Raw genomic sequence first — 14,511 nt, forward strand, 5'->3', positions numbered from 1 at the left:
ACATCATGTAACGTCATAAGCGCCACAGCAAGTTGGGTATTTAATTTTTTTTATTAAGTTTGATTATGTGTTTTTTTGGTCATGGTGCAATCTTAATATTGGCGGCATTTGCGATGAAAGGTTCATCCGATTTAAACAGTTTTCAAAACGCCAAAGGAACATCGAGAGAGTCATCTCTCAGTTCTCGTGTTTTTCTCACCTGATGCAGAAACGGGATGCACAAATGGCAACTCAAGATGCGTCCATAAGGGGTGCATTAGGTAAAGACTCGGAGTCACTCCCTCTGCTAAACGTGCTATTTTCGCACTTCCGCTGCTCGTGGCTCGAGTCAAACTCCGGAACTCCGTCTTCGGACTTGGGGCTCGTGGGGTCAGAAGGTTTCACTTCCGGAAGGGTGACGCAGTTTTTCCTGGTCCCACGGAGAGCAGACACCGATCGCGGGAGGCTGGCACTTGTTTTGGTAGCCGATTCGGTACTGTTACTTTGTGCGGCAAAGGTATGTGATAAACCGAGGAACTTCACGTTGGATGTATAATCGCAGAAGCAACCAAATGCGATTGATATCTTCGTGTGGCCTTGTGATAGAGGGGTAATGTAATGGCATTCTCGTGTAATGAGTTAAATAAATGGTCTGCGTCCTATACTGATCTTTTCGTTGAAGTTGCCACGCGTAGGAACGTACAGCTGAGTAAGGGCTGATTTTTTCTTCCCCTTGCTGCATTTTGTCTACCAGATGTTTCTTGTGCTCTCTCAAACTGATTTGTGTGATGCGCGTTTAAGACAAACACAATTTTGAGAACGCAGCCGCTCTTGTTTGCACCGTACGTTGTGTTCGTTCTTTGTTGCTGAGTCACTTTCACTCAACTCTTTCTGAGCCGCATAACTTCAGAAAGCAGCGCAGCTTCTGTGTTCCCACATGGTGGGCACTACATGTACATATCTTCACGATTCGACTCTGCTTACTTTTTCTTTTTTTACAAAGGGAAGACGAAGCCAGATAAAGCTCAGAACGTTACCTTTATCGACAATGGATATAGTCAATTGAATTTGGACGTCCTTACAAGAAGTTGCTTTTGCTTCAGTATCCTTTTGAAGCATTAGAAAGGGCTAAAAAATCACAAGCTTACGCGTGAACAGCTGCAGAATCAAATTAGCGTCTTCTATGTTATGTTTTGTCGGCGTGCCGGCCATCTTACAATGTTCTTCGAGAAAAGCAAAAGAAAATTACACAACTGGAAACTCACATAGATGGAGCGAACTGCATCTGTAGATGCTCCAAAAGCCCATTTAGTGGAGGCTCCGACGGAGTGGTTCAAGTCGAATTCGTGGAGTCTCCACTTAACGCACCTAATGATGAATACAAATGTGACACAATTGCTTGGCGTATCTTGTCTTTATCTTGGCAGCGGGTCATTGGTTGGTGCCCGACGTCACGCCTTCGATATAAGGATGAAGGACGCGAGACGAGCCTCCAATAATAGTTGTCCTTGTTCTCACATCTAAATGGACACTCCCGTTTAAACAAGCAGCGCTGCTATACCTAGTTTACCATGGGTTTAAGGAGCTTCATTAGCAAAGGATTCGTGGCTGGGATGGATTTCATGGATACCAAACACCTTATATTCAAATTAAAGCAGCTTAAAGGGGTACTCCACAGGTTTTTTCATTGTCTCCGTTTTGCTTGAAATTTTGCTAAACTAACCAACAAACATCGCGAAAAAAGTATCCAAAATATTAGGTCAAAATATTGTTTTTTCGCGAAGTTATTGAATTTTCAGTTTTGGTCCTCACCGTGTTTTTCAAGCTCGAAGTCTCTACTGGCAACAATGAAAAAGTGACGTCAGTGGAAGGCAGGGGTTCACTCTTTGGGCTGTAGATTTTGTTTTAAACTGATTCGAAGCAGTTTCATGGTGTCGAATGAATGCTTGGGAAGCTCGCTGCTGTACCCGCGCTCCAGCACGGAACAACTGATTGGCATAGTCTATTTTTTGGCTGCTTGCTCGACTGGCAAGCCTGCCTGCCACTGACGTCACGGGACTGAAAAGTGCGCGTATATTTGAATGTTGCTTTTTGCATCATTTTCATTTCCCGATTTTACAATACCTATTATGAATTTCGCGATTCTAGATAGCATACCGAAGAGAGTAAAGGCCGGGGAGTGAGAAAATATAGTTAGTTGAGGTAGCTCAAAAAATCGGTGGAGTACACCCTTAATCACCTTACACCTTGTCGGGTTTTTATACTTTATTAAGGAAAATGATATTGCATACGGTTGCCAATCTCTGTCAGTGACGTCCCTGGCTAAAAGCATATTCAAGAGGGACAAATCTTGGGAACGGCGTCAGGATTGACAGGGCTAGGCATAGCGAAGCTTCAACGGTGTGTTGCGAGTTGTCTGAATGTCGCTGATAGGTGGTCAGCAATATGCCGATTAGCTACAATACAGGTGCATGCTTGGTGGAGCTTTCTTCTTGTGGCAATGATAGTATTTTCCCTATAGCTGGGGGGGAGGGGGGTAAAACATTGCATATGCAATCTAACCAATGCGACAATCTGCCCGTTTTCGGGGGGCAAGGGGGGGGGGGGGGGCTGTGGCTTTAACGCGGTTTGCGCATTTTTGATTTCTTAGTATCGCGTTCACACTGCCGATGTTTCCGAAATTCGTCACGTCATAGCTAAGAGTATATATATATATATATATATATATATATATATATTTTTTTTTTTTCAGAAACCAAACAACTCCTCTGACGTATGACAATAACGAGCTGCGAAACTCCAAATAGAATATTCAAATTGAAAGAGTCGTTAACAATTCTTTTGTTCATTAGGCTACCGATCGATTCTTTATTCTTGTGCCCTGACGTCCGGATTATTGGATTACGTTATTCTGCAAAAAAAAAGTATTAAAAATTTTATTGTTTTCTTTTTGTTTTTTTTCTTTAATATTTCCGAGCCCAGAGAAAACACCACGTATATAGATTTTATCAGGATTACTGGGCATTTTTACAAATTTACGAGGTCTCCAAAAATATAATTTAACATTGCATGTTTCTTTAATCCCTCGGATCCTGTCATCTTTGATTTCGCCGGCTTTTGGACGTCTGGTCTTGTAGTTACTGGTCTGCATCGCACTTCAATATATTTTAGGTGTTTTCGATCTCTGTCATGCCTGCACCGAAGCAAAACGTATTCGAAACTTCAGCAATGTATAGTATTTGGTATGTATGTCTCGCCAAATAATTTAAAAAAAATTGAGATTTTTAGTTTAACCATAAACCAAATCGAAAAGGCAAGGAACGCAAGGTGTCAGCTTATTTAACTCATAATTTAGCTGCAGTTTAGTTAATATGCAGCTGCATCATATATTCAAACACGAAAAGGTCCAAGAACACTTACAGTGCCTGAGCAAACGCGAAGACTCGTATGCTTCTAGCACAAAGAATATAAGAGGAAGAAAACGAGACAGAGGCTGGAATAATATTTGTCAAAATGTGCGCGTCTGTGTCTCGTCCTTTTTCTGTTATATTATTTCTACGCAAAGTATACATTTAAGCCAAGACGTTCGCGACGAATGTAAGCAAGCGGCTAGACGCTCATTTTTAATTCACTGCATAATTATCTATCTCAATGAGACTCAAAATAAAGATGACTCAAAAGAGGCACTGTGCATTAAAATTAAATATAACTTTACTTGGCCTCCACATGTTGCGTCATTACTCTCCCAAATAAATCCCGGCTATTTGGTGTGTAAAACAGTTATCTATGCGAGGTATCGACGAAACCTATACAGGTAGGTGGAGAGCATTAAAATACATCTAAGTGCGAATTAAGCAATTACTTTCGGTGGGGTTAGAATCTATAGCTTTAAAATTATACAAGGAATAAGAAGGGTGGCAGGACTCGCCATGAGAAATCGTAGGGAAATTCTCAATTCTAAATAAGAGTGCCAGTATTTATTCACCGGATAAAAAGTACCTATTTGTTTAGCATGTCGGCTATCTCTCCGGTTGTGGACGAACATGTTTATTTCCTGCAGAATAAATGTCATTTTTATGAGAAAACTTAAGAAAGAAAGGATCTCCAACAAGCAGTTTATGAGTCGATGCGCCGATGACTGCCGGAGAGCGTACAAAACAAGCTCCGAGATTAAAACGCTAGCCACACCAGTGATTACTAACCAAGCGTTAAGAGAAATTTGGGATACAAAATACGTATGATGCTTTAATCGTACGCTAATATGACACTTTTAAATTAACTTGTTTTAAAACGCGTGTTTACAGGAGTTGTTAAACAGAATAATCTTATATGCAATTGAGCTCTCATGTATACTCCACTGTAACGCAACTACCCAGGCAGCACCGAGTTCTGGGCCAAAACTTGGCTTGCGTCTGGCAGTTTAGGGCATCAAAAAGCCCGAAGACGCCAAAGTAGTGCCAAACCTGACCTCCTTTGGCAACAGTGTGGGTATCTTGGCCCAAATTCGCCAAACAAGTGCCAAACTTAGGCTTCGCTGCCGGGTAGTTCGGCTGTCGCCTGGCATCTTCGTGCCTAAATCGCCTAAAAAATGCCAAATTTAGGCTTACTGCCCGGTAGTTCGGCAGATCTTTGGCATTTTTGAGCCAAAATCGCCAAACTAATGCCAAAGTTAGGCTTCACTTTTTGATAGTTCGGCTATCACCTGGCACATTCGGGCCAAAATCGCCACAGATGTGCCAGAGTTAGGCTTACTACCTTGTAGTTCGGCAGAGCTTTGGCATTTTTGGGCCAAGATCGCCAAACTAATGCCAAAGTTAGGCTTCACTTTTTGACAGTTCGGCTGTCACCTGGCACATTCGGGCCAAAATCGCCACAAATGTGCCAGAGTTAGGCTTACTACCTTGTAGTTCGGTTGAGATCTGGCATCTTTGGGCCCAAGTCGCCAAACGAGCACCCAAGTTAGGCCTCGCTTCCCGATAGTTTGGCTGTGATCTGGCAGCTGCGGGCCAAAGTTGTCAAACAAGTGCCAGAACTAGGCTTATTGCCTTGGAGTTCGGCTGATGAGGTATTTGATGTACGCGGGTGGTCTTCATCTTAAAGGGAAGCTACGGAGCTTCTTGGAAAAAATTAGTTAGAAGTGAATTCTAGGGTATTTTTACCCCGTGAACCCGAATACCCAAACCATTTGCTGCGTAAGTGTTGTTAAACGCGAGAAAAACGCGAAAGACAGTCGATGTCCGTGACGTCATCGACGGCTCTTTAGGCTGCCCAAGGCTAGGGAGGCGGGGCTTCAGTCCTATTTTGAAATTGCTCGTATGGCTCTCCGGCGCGTCGCATTGAAATAAAATTTTGATATCTGCTAATCTAAAGGCCAAATGAACGCAATTCAAGCGTTTTTTCTCAAATGTAGAAGTGCCCCATCTTCCCTTTAATTAAATAGAAATCAAGTTTTATTCGGCTGGCAACTTTATCTTATTTTGGGTGTCTCTTGATTTCTGCAGTCCAAAGGTTGGCTGAATGTTTTGACGCGGCTGGAGCAGGCTTTGCAAATGCAAATTGTGCCAGATGCTGCACTCGCGCGTAGGTACGCAAGCCAATATCGGGACGCGCCGTGAGACTGGTTCGACATTATGGCGCGTTCACACAGGCGATGCGATCTAGTCGCGCCACGACTTTCATCACAAAAGCGACCATAGCGGGCAAAAAGTGACGGGTTTTGAGCAGTCGCTTGCTGACCCGACTTTTTACGATGCACTCTAGTCGCGGAGAGGCCGAGCCAACCAACGGCGTTCGGAGCGAGAGTTTTCGAGAAGCGACTCGCCAACGAAGGCGTTGGACTCGCTCATCGCGCACGCCAAATTGACCAACTAATTACTTTTTTTTTTTTTTTTCGATGCGATTTAGTTGGATTCCGCGACTGCTTAGATCCCCGGTGTGAATCCGCCTTTACAGAAAGTGCTGCCATTGGGCTAACACTGCGCAAGACCGATGTACGCGCGTTTCCACAAGAGATATCATTATTAGGCGGCGCATTGCAAAAGCGAGCGTGGCTCTGTGCGTGTCTTGCATTGTGATTGAGCACTGTCAAATGCTAGCGATAACAAAGAGCGGAAACGACCGGGGCTCCGTGGCGCGGCTCCCGCATCACACTTGGGAAATGAAAATAAAATCCCGGAAATTGTACTATTTTAGCCAGTTGATACTTTTTAAACATTAAAAGTGGAGACACAAAAGGGACGATACAGACAGGACAGTACAAACGGGACGTTCTACAGAGAAGAACCTTCTCTCCCGAAGCTGGGGGACGGGGAGGGAAAGGGACATCGTTGGGAGGAAAGAGTGTCCAGAGAATGGGATTAGCCTCGGGGCGAGCCATCCTCTCGAGAGGGAGTGGGGACGGAACAAAGCTGCCGTGGGGGTTCCCGCTAAAAGGTGGAAGAAAGCTAAGCTTGTCAAACGGCGACCTCGGATCCGAGGACGGGCACGTTAGAGAATTTGAAAAAAGTTGCTTGATTAGCCGGACGACCCGGTGCGGTCTACTGGTTCTAGAGGGTGACTCGGATGAAGAAAACTCGTTTGCTCGAAAACTCTAAAAGCATTCTGGACGTGAACTCTTGCCACAAATAAAAATAACACATGCATGAAACACTACGAAGGCAACTAAGCTTTCTCCTATGATGGGAGAATGCGTGAGAATTACAGGCAGAGTTATGTTGGCGCAACTTGCAATAAAGAAGGAAAAAAAAGTTATATTGGCGCAACGGACAGCGCGCTAGTTTCACGATCAAGAGGGCCTAGCTTCGAAACCGGGCTGGTTTCTTTTCTCGTGTTCTTTTTTTTTATTTCGTTTATTTTTTTTGTTTGGTCACGTGAGAAGAAAAATCACATGAACATAATTTTTTTTTGGCCACGTCACCAGAGATTTTTTTTCTATTTCTCCTTTAATTCAGTCTTTCTTTCTTTTTTTTTCCTTTTTTTTTGGTTTACACTTCCTATCGCAAAACTCTTTGCACCTATTTCGCGTTAAATTGGCGTTAGCCAAATCATTTTATTTATGGCAGGGAATTCCGCCGTACGTACCTTATGTTACTATTACCAACCCTGGCTTGCAATTTCTGCTATCCAAAGGACTGGGCTATGCCCTTGCTCCACGGTACGTTCCAAAACGTGACTTCATAATTGAAATTGAAGAGAAACTCAGACGTGTGCACGATGTCACAGGGGTAAATCTCGCGAGAAGCCGCGTTGTCAGTGTTTTGAACAATGCGAAACCGGCCGGGTCAAATTTAGATCAACAAGAACGCGTTGCTCTTAATGAGTTGAAGTCAGACAGCTCCATCATGATTTTAAAGGCCGACAAAGAAAAAGGAACCGTTGTGCTTGATAGGATGACTACATGAAGATGTATGAAGTTATAAATGACAGTCGCTATTTCGTGAGGCTATCAAGAGATCCCGCTGCTAAGTCCGAAAGAGAGTTAGTTGACCACCTTGGAGAGCTGAAAAAGAAAGGACGCATCAGTGACGACCTATACCGTCGTCTCTTCTCCTTTGACGCCGCGACACCCTTGATGTATGGACTCCCCAAAATTCACAAACCGGGTTGCCCCCTACGCCCGATTGTGTATGTTATTGGTACATCCACTTACAGCCTTTCCAAATATCTGGTTATAATTCTGAGCCCTCTTACGGGAAACAATGAGTTTAGCGTCCGGAATTCCCGTGACTTTGTTGAACTTATACGCGCTCAGACCCTGCTACCGCACGAGGCTATGGTATCCATTGATGTGATTTCATTATTTACGAATGTCCCCAACGCCCTGGCGGTTGATGTCGCGCGTGACCGGTTGTTGGCAGACCAGTCGTTGTCCACTCGCACAACCCTCCTTGTTGATGACGTTATACTCCTTTTGCGTATTTGTCTTAACCAGTGTAATTTTAGTTTTAATGGGGACATATATCATCAGGTCAGCGGATGCTTTATGGGGAGTCCAGTTTCCGTAACCGTCTCGAATCTCGTCATGGAATATGTTGAGGAAAAGGTAATGTCTGGCATTGATTTCCCCGTGAAGTTCTACCGTCGCTATGTCGATGACACTTTTGTAATAGTTAACAGAGAGAACGTAACCGATTTTCACCGCAATTTGAATAGTGTCCACCCCTCAATTCAGTTCACCTGCGAGCATGAAACCGATAGTACCTTGCCGTTTTTATATGTACGTGTCCATAGAACTAGTGAATCTTTCTTTAAGATGGAGACATCCGTATATGGTAAACCATGTGACAGACAAAACTTTCTTGACTACCACTCTCATCACCCTACTCAACACAAAAGCTCAGTTGTAAGATCGTTGCCTTCATCGTTCAGAAACAGTCCCATCTAACTCAACACTTAGCGATCAAGAACTTAGCCTTGTGCGGGAGGCTTTGAAGAAACGTAACTATCCCGACCGGTTTATCAATCGCGTTAAGAAACAAATGTCCCGTCGGCGGCCGGATCGAGCCGACGAACACGTGACGTCGTGTGCATCCCGAACGTTAAGGGGGTTTCAAAGGCATTGGGACGCGCCCTTAGGCCGTTGGGGGTACGAACTGTATACAAACCCTACAGAACAATTGCCAATGTTATCTCCAAGCCAAAAGACCCGACCCCGCCAGAGGCAGATAGGGTCGTGATCAACCAGGTGCAGTGCAAGGAATGTGACACTTCCTACATTGGAGAGACGGAACGAAAAAGAAAAACAAGACTAAAAGAACACGCACGGGATGTCGCCAATTTCACAAACGCCACCCGCTTCAAGTCCGAACTCGTCGACCATGCATGGACGTCAGGACACCAATTTGACTTTGACAATGCGAGGGGTAAAAGGTGGGGACCGAGGAAGCTGCTGGAATCTTGGTTCATCCAGAACGAAAAACGCGAAAGTGATTCATTGCTCGTAAACAAGAACCGTGGCCCCCTGCCGGACGTGTACACAAACTTTATGCCTAAATAGCCGAACTTTTTTGTGCGACTCTCACTCGCTCTGCGCTCTACTGAAGATGCCTCCCGCATGGGAGGCGAGACGTTTAATTAAATTGCTATTTTTGTTATGTCAAGCCGTTTTTGTTATTACATTTATCATGTCTTCGCCCGGCTTCTGGAGTATTTTTGCGCTCCTAATTTCACCGGCACGACAGCCATGGGAGGCCACTGCGAGCGAGTGGGGACAGAAATAACTGAGGCCTATCGGATGGCGACAAGCGCGAAAAACATAACCACCTCGTCCATTTCGCTCTCAAGAAAGGAGATTATCTTTCTGAGGCCCTCAATGGAAGCCGAACGCTGACAGACTAGGCAAGGCTACAAGGTCACCCACTTCCTCCCCCTAAAGGTCACCGGCAGAAGCGGCCTTTCCTTTTATGCGTTCTTGATTCCCCTTCGACCTCGCCTTTTGCAAATCCTCCCCACCTGCTTTTGTGTCTTCGTGTGGCTGTCAGCGAGCGCGACAGCCGCTTTAAGCAAATCAAAAGGGTGAAGCGAAACGCGTGACCCAGCGTGACCTCTCTACGTAGGACGCGTAGGACAAAAACGTTTGGACGAAACTTTTCACGCGACTTTCTCTGTCACGCTGATGGGATCTCTGGGGCTGTCGTTTTCGCCGTTTGCCTAGTTATAAAAATAAGCGGGCCACGTAGGTCCGGTTTTCGAACTGCTCTTCAGTGTTCTGTTGCTTTCGTGCGTTGCAGACGCGGCTGTGTTTTTTCGTCGTAAACGGTCGGAATACGTCCATGCCAATTTTTCGGTAACAGCCATTTTTTGCACCGCAGTTCGTGGAATACTTGTGATGTGTTTGTTGGACACACTTCGACAAAAACTGCTCTTCGCCGACGACGAGACGTCAGTCCTCGAATCCTCGAATCTGTTTGTGGGGTGCCTGATTTGGATTATGCATCTATCAAGGATTACATGATATCGCTCTTTTATAGTAAGTGCACTGCAAGCATGATTATGATAGTCGTCCTGCTTTCCTCTCAATCTCCGCGGTTTTTGTGTGATGAGTTTTGCTTGGCATGAGGACAGTGTTAATTGTATTTTATAATTTGATTTTCGTTTTACAGAGAAGTGTGACCTCTGTAAATAGGTTGAGAATACACTGTGTGCAATGATAGTTGTTTGATAAACTTCTAAGAGCGTTCGAAAAAAAATTGTTTGTCCGTATAAGTGATTGGATATGCAACAAATGACATGCAACGTACATACTTGCCCGACGTTCGGCCAATACGAAGCAGAATCATCGTAGAGTTTTCGCACAATATTGCGCGAACGCTAGGCCGGGGCGAAACAGCTGTACGGCAATACCTGCCGGGTATCAAACGGTGGTGCAAAACTGGACAGTTGAGCGATATTGGAACCGACTTTTGGCCAGCACTGGCACGATACTGCAAAGTATTGCCGTGCTGCTTGGGAACGGAGGTGATGACATCTTACCATCGTGTTTCCAACGCTTATTTAATTTATTTCTCTTCTGGGACGCGTGAAAGAGCACTTCTGTGACACACCAGAGATATTCGAAACGTGGGCTGGCCCCTCGGCTTTCTTTGCCACTTTTGGCACTTATTTGGCACTTCAGTGGGTAGCCAGAGAAAAGCCAAACTTCGGCATGCCCCGAATCGACAAATTAAGATTTACTGCGGCAGTGATGGTTTAAGTCTGGCATTTACTTTGGCACAACTGTGGCGGTCCAGAAAAAAGCCAAACTCGGCGAGGCCGAAATACCGAAATTAGGGGTTGCTTTGGTAGTTATGGCTCAAGTATGGCACACGTCGGCACTCCTGTGGCGTACCAGAGAAACGCCAAATTTTGGCGTGTCCGAAATACCCAAATTAGGCGTTGCTCTGGCAGTTATGGCTGAATTATGGCACCAACTTTGGCGCTCCTCTGGCGGACCAGAGAAACGCCAAACCTTGGCACGTCCCAAATACCGAAATTAGGCGTTGCTCTGGCAGCTATGGCTGAAGTATGGCACCAACTTTGGCGCTCCTCTGGCGGACCAGAGAAACGCGAAACCTTGGCATGCCCCGAATTCCCAGATTAGGATTTACTATGGCAGTTATGGCTCAAGTCTGGCACCAACTTTGGCGCTCCTCTGGTGGACCCGAGAAAAGCCAAACTTTGGCACGTCCCAAATACCGAAATTAGGCGTTACTCTGGCAGCTATGGCTGAAGTATGGCACCAACTTTGGCGCTCCTCTGGCACCAGAGAAACGCCAAACCTTGGCACGTCCCAAATACCGAAATTGGGTGTTGCTCTGGCAGTTATGGCTGAAGTATGGCACCAACTTTGGCGCTCCTCTGGTGGACCAGAGAAACGCCAAACCTTGGCATGCCCCGCATTCCCAGATTAGGATTTACTATGGCAGTTATGGCTCAAGTATGGCACCAACTTTGGCACTCCTCTGGCGTACCAGAGAAGAGCCAAACTTTGGCATGCCCTAGGATCGCCCAAGGCTATAGTTAGGCACCGTACTTTGGCACTGATGAGTGCCATGGTGCAAAAACCTAACTGCGCCAAAGTTGGGCCCTTATGTTTGCCAGACCTTTGCCCAAGTTGGGCATTCCTCTGGCGTGCTACCTGGGTATATTCTCAATACAGCCACAATTGCACACGAAAGGAAATAGTGATACATTTCAAGGCGCACCTTCCGCGGCATTCAGTCGTAGCGCACGAAGCGAATTCCGTGCCCCGCACGCTGATGAGATGCCGGTAGTACGCGAATCTCGACATTGTCGGTAAACCTCCCTCATGTCGCTGACCGCTGCCAAGGCGGATAACGCGAGGCGTAGCTTCGGCGGTGTCGCCACAGTAATATGGGTGGGGCACACTGCACTCTTCGAGCAGACGTGTTTGTGACACCTTTCAGTATTTCCCCACAGCAGCCCATAAAAGACGCTTCCGATAACCCTGTCAGCGCAGTCTTCAATCGAGCGAGTAACTCGAGGCATCTCCGTACTCATACAGCATGAGCGCCTTCGTGAGTACACTACGTGCGCGTTGTCATTTCAAAGTTTTAAACCGGTGTCCGTTGACAGCTCAGTTAATTAAAAGCAAAAATGTATATGTGTAACGCAAAATGACTTAAATTATTTTTTAAACAGGCGTGGATTCGACGCAAACATAAAGGCGATATTACGGCATAAATTACAGTACTCCGGTTGCATCTTAAAATAAAATATTTTAGTAAATATTATTAGTCCATCGCATCTGCAAAGCCATCGATCAAGAAGAATGACACAGCAAATTTCTACCCGTTATTCGGGGTCAGTGGAGGCTTTTAATCCAAGAAATGCTGTTCTTTTAAAGCGTTCTAAAGTCGACTCTAGAGCCTTCGAGAGACCTTTATAAAGCAGTGGTTCTTCAGAATTGATGGAATAGAGGCTTTTTGTGTGAAATAATGACTTGTATTTCTTTCATTAATTCCCTTAAATAGGTGTTATTTTCTATCGTCCATTGCAGAGTGCGTCTCTGCCGGCGGCATGTTGAACGCAGGCTTTAGCAGCACTTCTGTAGAGTGCACTCCGCACCAGAAAAGCGTTTTTATTCTGGCTGACGACGAGCAAAAGGCCGGTTTGCACATGCTTGCTCAGCAGTGCGCTCAAGCACGGCGTCCACACATTTACACTTAAAGTATCAGAACTAAAACCCCATTCACCTTCTCCTTGAAGGCCGTCCTCGTGCCCTGTCTCGTTCTGCTGGCCACGTGTTGCCAGGCCGGATACGTGGCCCCACACTTCTACCACGCCGCCGCCGTCCACGTCCCCGTGGCCACCACGGTGGTGCGTCAGCCGGTGGTGGAGCACCACAGCGAGGTGGCCTACGTGCCACCCCACGCTCATGGGTACACCATCAGCCAGCAGAAACTCGTTCACCCCAAGACCACCGTTACCAATCATGATCCCATCTTTGGGTGAGTTCTCGTCGCTACCTTAGAATTCAAGAACTGGCTTTTTCAATTGCTTGTTAAGTCAATAAGATATAGACCTCATTTTCACGCAACTTTATTATCTGCGAACACACTTCTTTCTTTGTGATATTGTCACACGAAGATGCCGCAGAAACCATTTGTGTTGATGCAGTTGATGGGTGGTTTTATTTGGGCGAACTTGTGCCCCACGAAAATAACCCGAGGAACACGGCAACAGCAAGGCAGGCGAGAGTGCAGTCAAGGGTCGGCGACGAGAAGGATGACGGATCGTCTTCCGGCCCTTATACTTTCATCAACTCGTCGATCTTTCTAGAGCCGACCTTGAGCGGCGGCTCGATTCGCGGGCGAATGAAATGTGCGCAGTCATGCTTTGGGCGTAAATGAAGATCGATAATCCTGAGCACTCAGGGGTAGACGCAACACGACGCTTGGCAATATCACTGTATTACTGACGACATTAATGCATGAACTCTGCAATCATGACTTATTACGAAGTTGATGCGCAGCAGCTACCATAGGAACGCGTTGTTGCATACCTACGTTTTTCCGAAGTAGCATAACCTGAAAGGCTTTGTGCTTACTTTCGGGCGTGTGAGGCAAGCACACACACACAAAAAAAGAAAAAAAATATTATAGTCTGGTTACAAAAATGTATGTTAGCATATAATTTGAACATAATCGTGGTTTTGTAACTTGATCCTCACCTAGCTTCGCATGTCCGACGTTACACCTCGTGACATGGGACAGTTCTCATCGATGACTGTTTGTTTTTTTTCGTTGGAACTAAGACTTATAAATGTCTTTTTTATCCACAGCACATACCACCAGGCCGAGGTGCACCACGCTCCAGTGGTGACCGGCTCTCACAGTTCCGTGCACCAGAGCCGAGGTGGACATTTCGTGCACCGCCCAGTCGGCACCGTCGTCTACTAAGCAGCCTTCACTTTCAAAATCACCCACTCCATTTCATACTGACCCGCTTTAAAGCACAATAAATTCCACTAATCCTTGCAGTGCAGGAGTGACGTATTTTCGAGACATATGGCTGATCATGTTCTTCGTGACCATCAGCAGCATTAGTCGGTTATTGACCAAAACAGTAAAATTCAGTTGGTGTTTCACCAAACTATAGAAAATGAAGTGCGGCTGACCTTTTTTGGAAATGGGGGGGGGGGGGGGGGGGGAGCGGAACGCACACTGTCGCCGAAATGCAATGTATTGAGTTTTATTTGGAAATGAACTAGCGATCTGATGATACAATAAGTTTTTTTTACAAACAGATTAATCAAACATAACTCGAAGTCTCAATATGTGTCGAACGGAACTAGTATGAAAATATTTTTTTCTGCTAAACAGCTCGAGTATAATAAGCAACTAAAAACAACGCGGTTTGCAACAAACAACTGCACTATTGTTTGTAGTAACTACAAAACATATCTGTAGAATAGAAAGCTACGTATTTCAAACACAAGCTACCAAAAAAACGTATCAAATAAACGCAATTTTTCAGGGCGAATATATCCTCACAAACCGAATTGTTTGTTTTTTTGTTTTGGTTTTTTTGAAG

General features: G+C 45.4%; 1 protein-coding gene across 1 annotated transcript; it reads left to right on the forward strand.

The window, feature by feature from the left end:
• Nucleotides 1-11,981: 11,981 nt before the first annotated feature.
• On the forward strand, nt 11,982-13,877 carry LOC115323394. Its single transcript, XM_029983773.2, has 3 exons — nt 11,982-11,993; nt 12,685-12,926; nt 13,760-13,877. Exons 1-3 carry the CDS (start codon nt 11,982-11,984, stop codon nt 13,875-13,877), a joined length of 372 nt encoding a protein of 123 aa, XP_029839633.2.
• The last annotated feature ends 634 nt before the right edge of the window (nt 13,878-14,511 follow it).

Source organism: Ixodes scapularis, unplaced genomic scaffold (genome assembly GCF_016920785.2).
Source record: "Ixodes scapularis isolate PalLabHiFi unplaced genomic scaffold, ASM1692078v2 PGA_scaffold6__148_contigs__length_123643588, whole genome shotgun sequence".
In the NCBI taxonomy this organism is placed as follows: Eukaryota; Metazoa; Arthropoda; class Arachnida; order Ixodida; family Ixodidae; genus Ixodes; species Ixodes scapularis.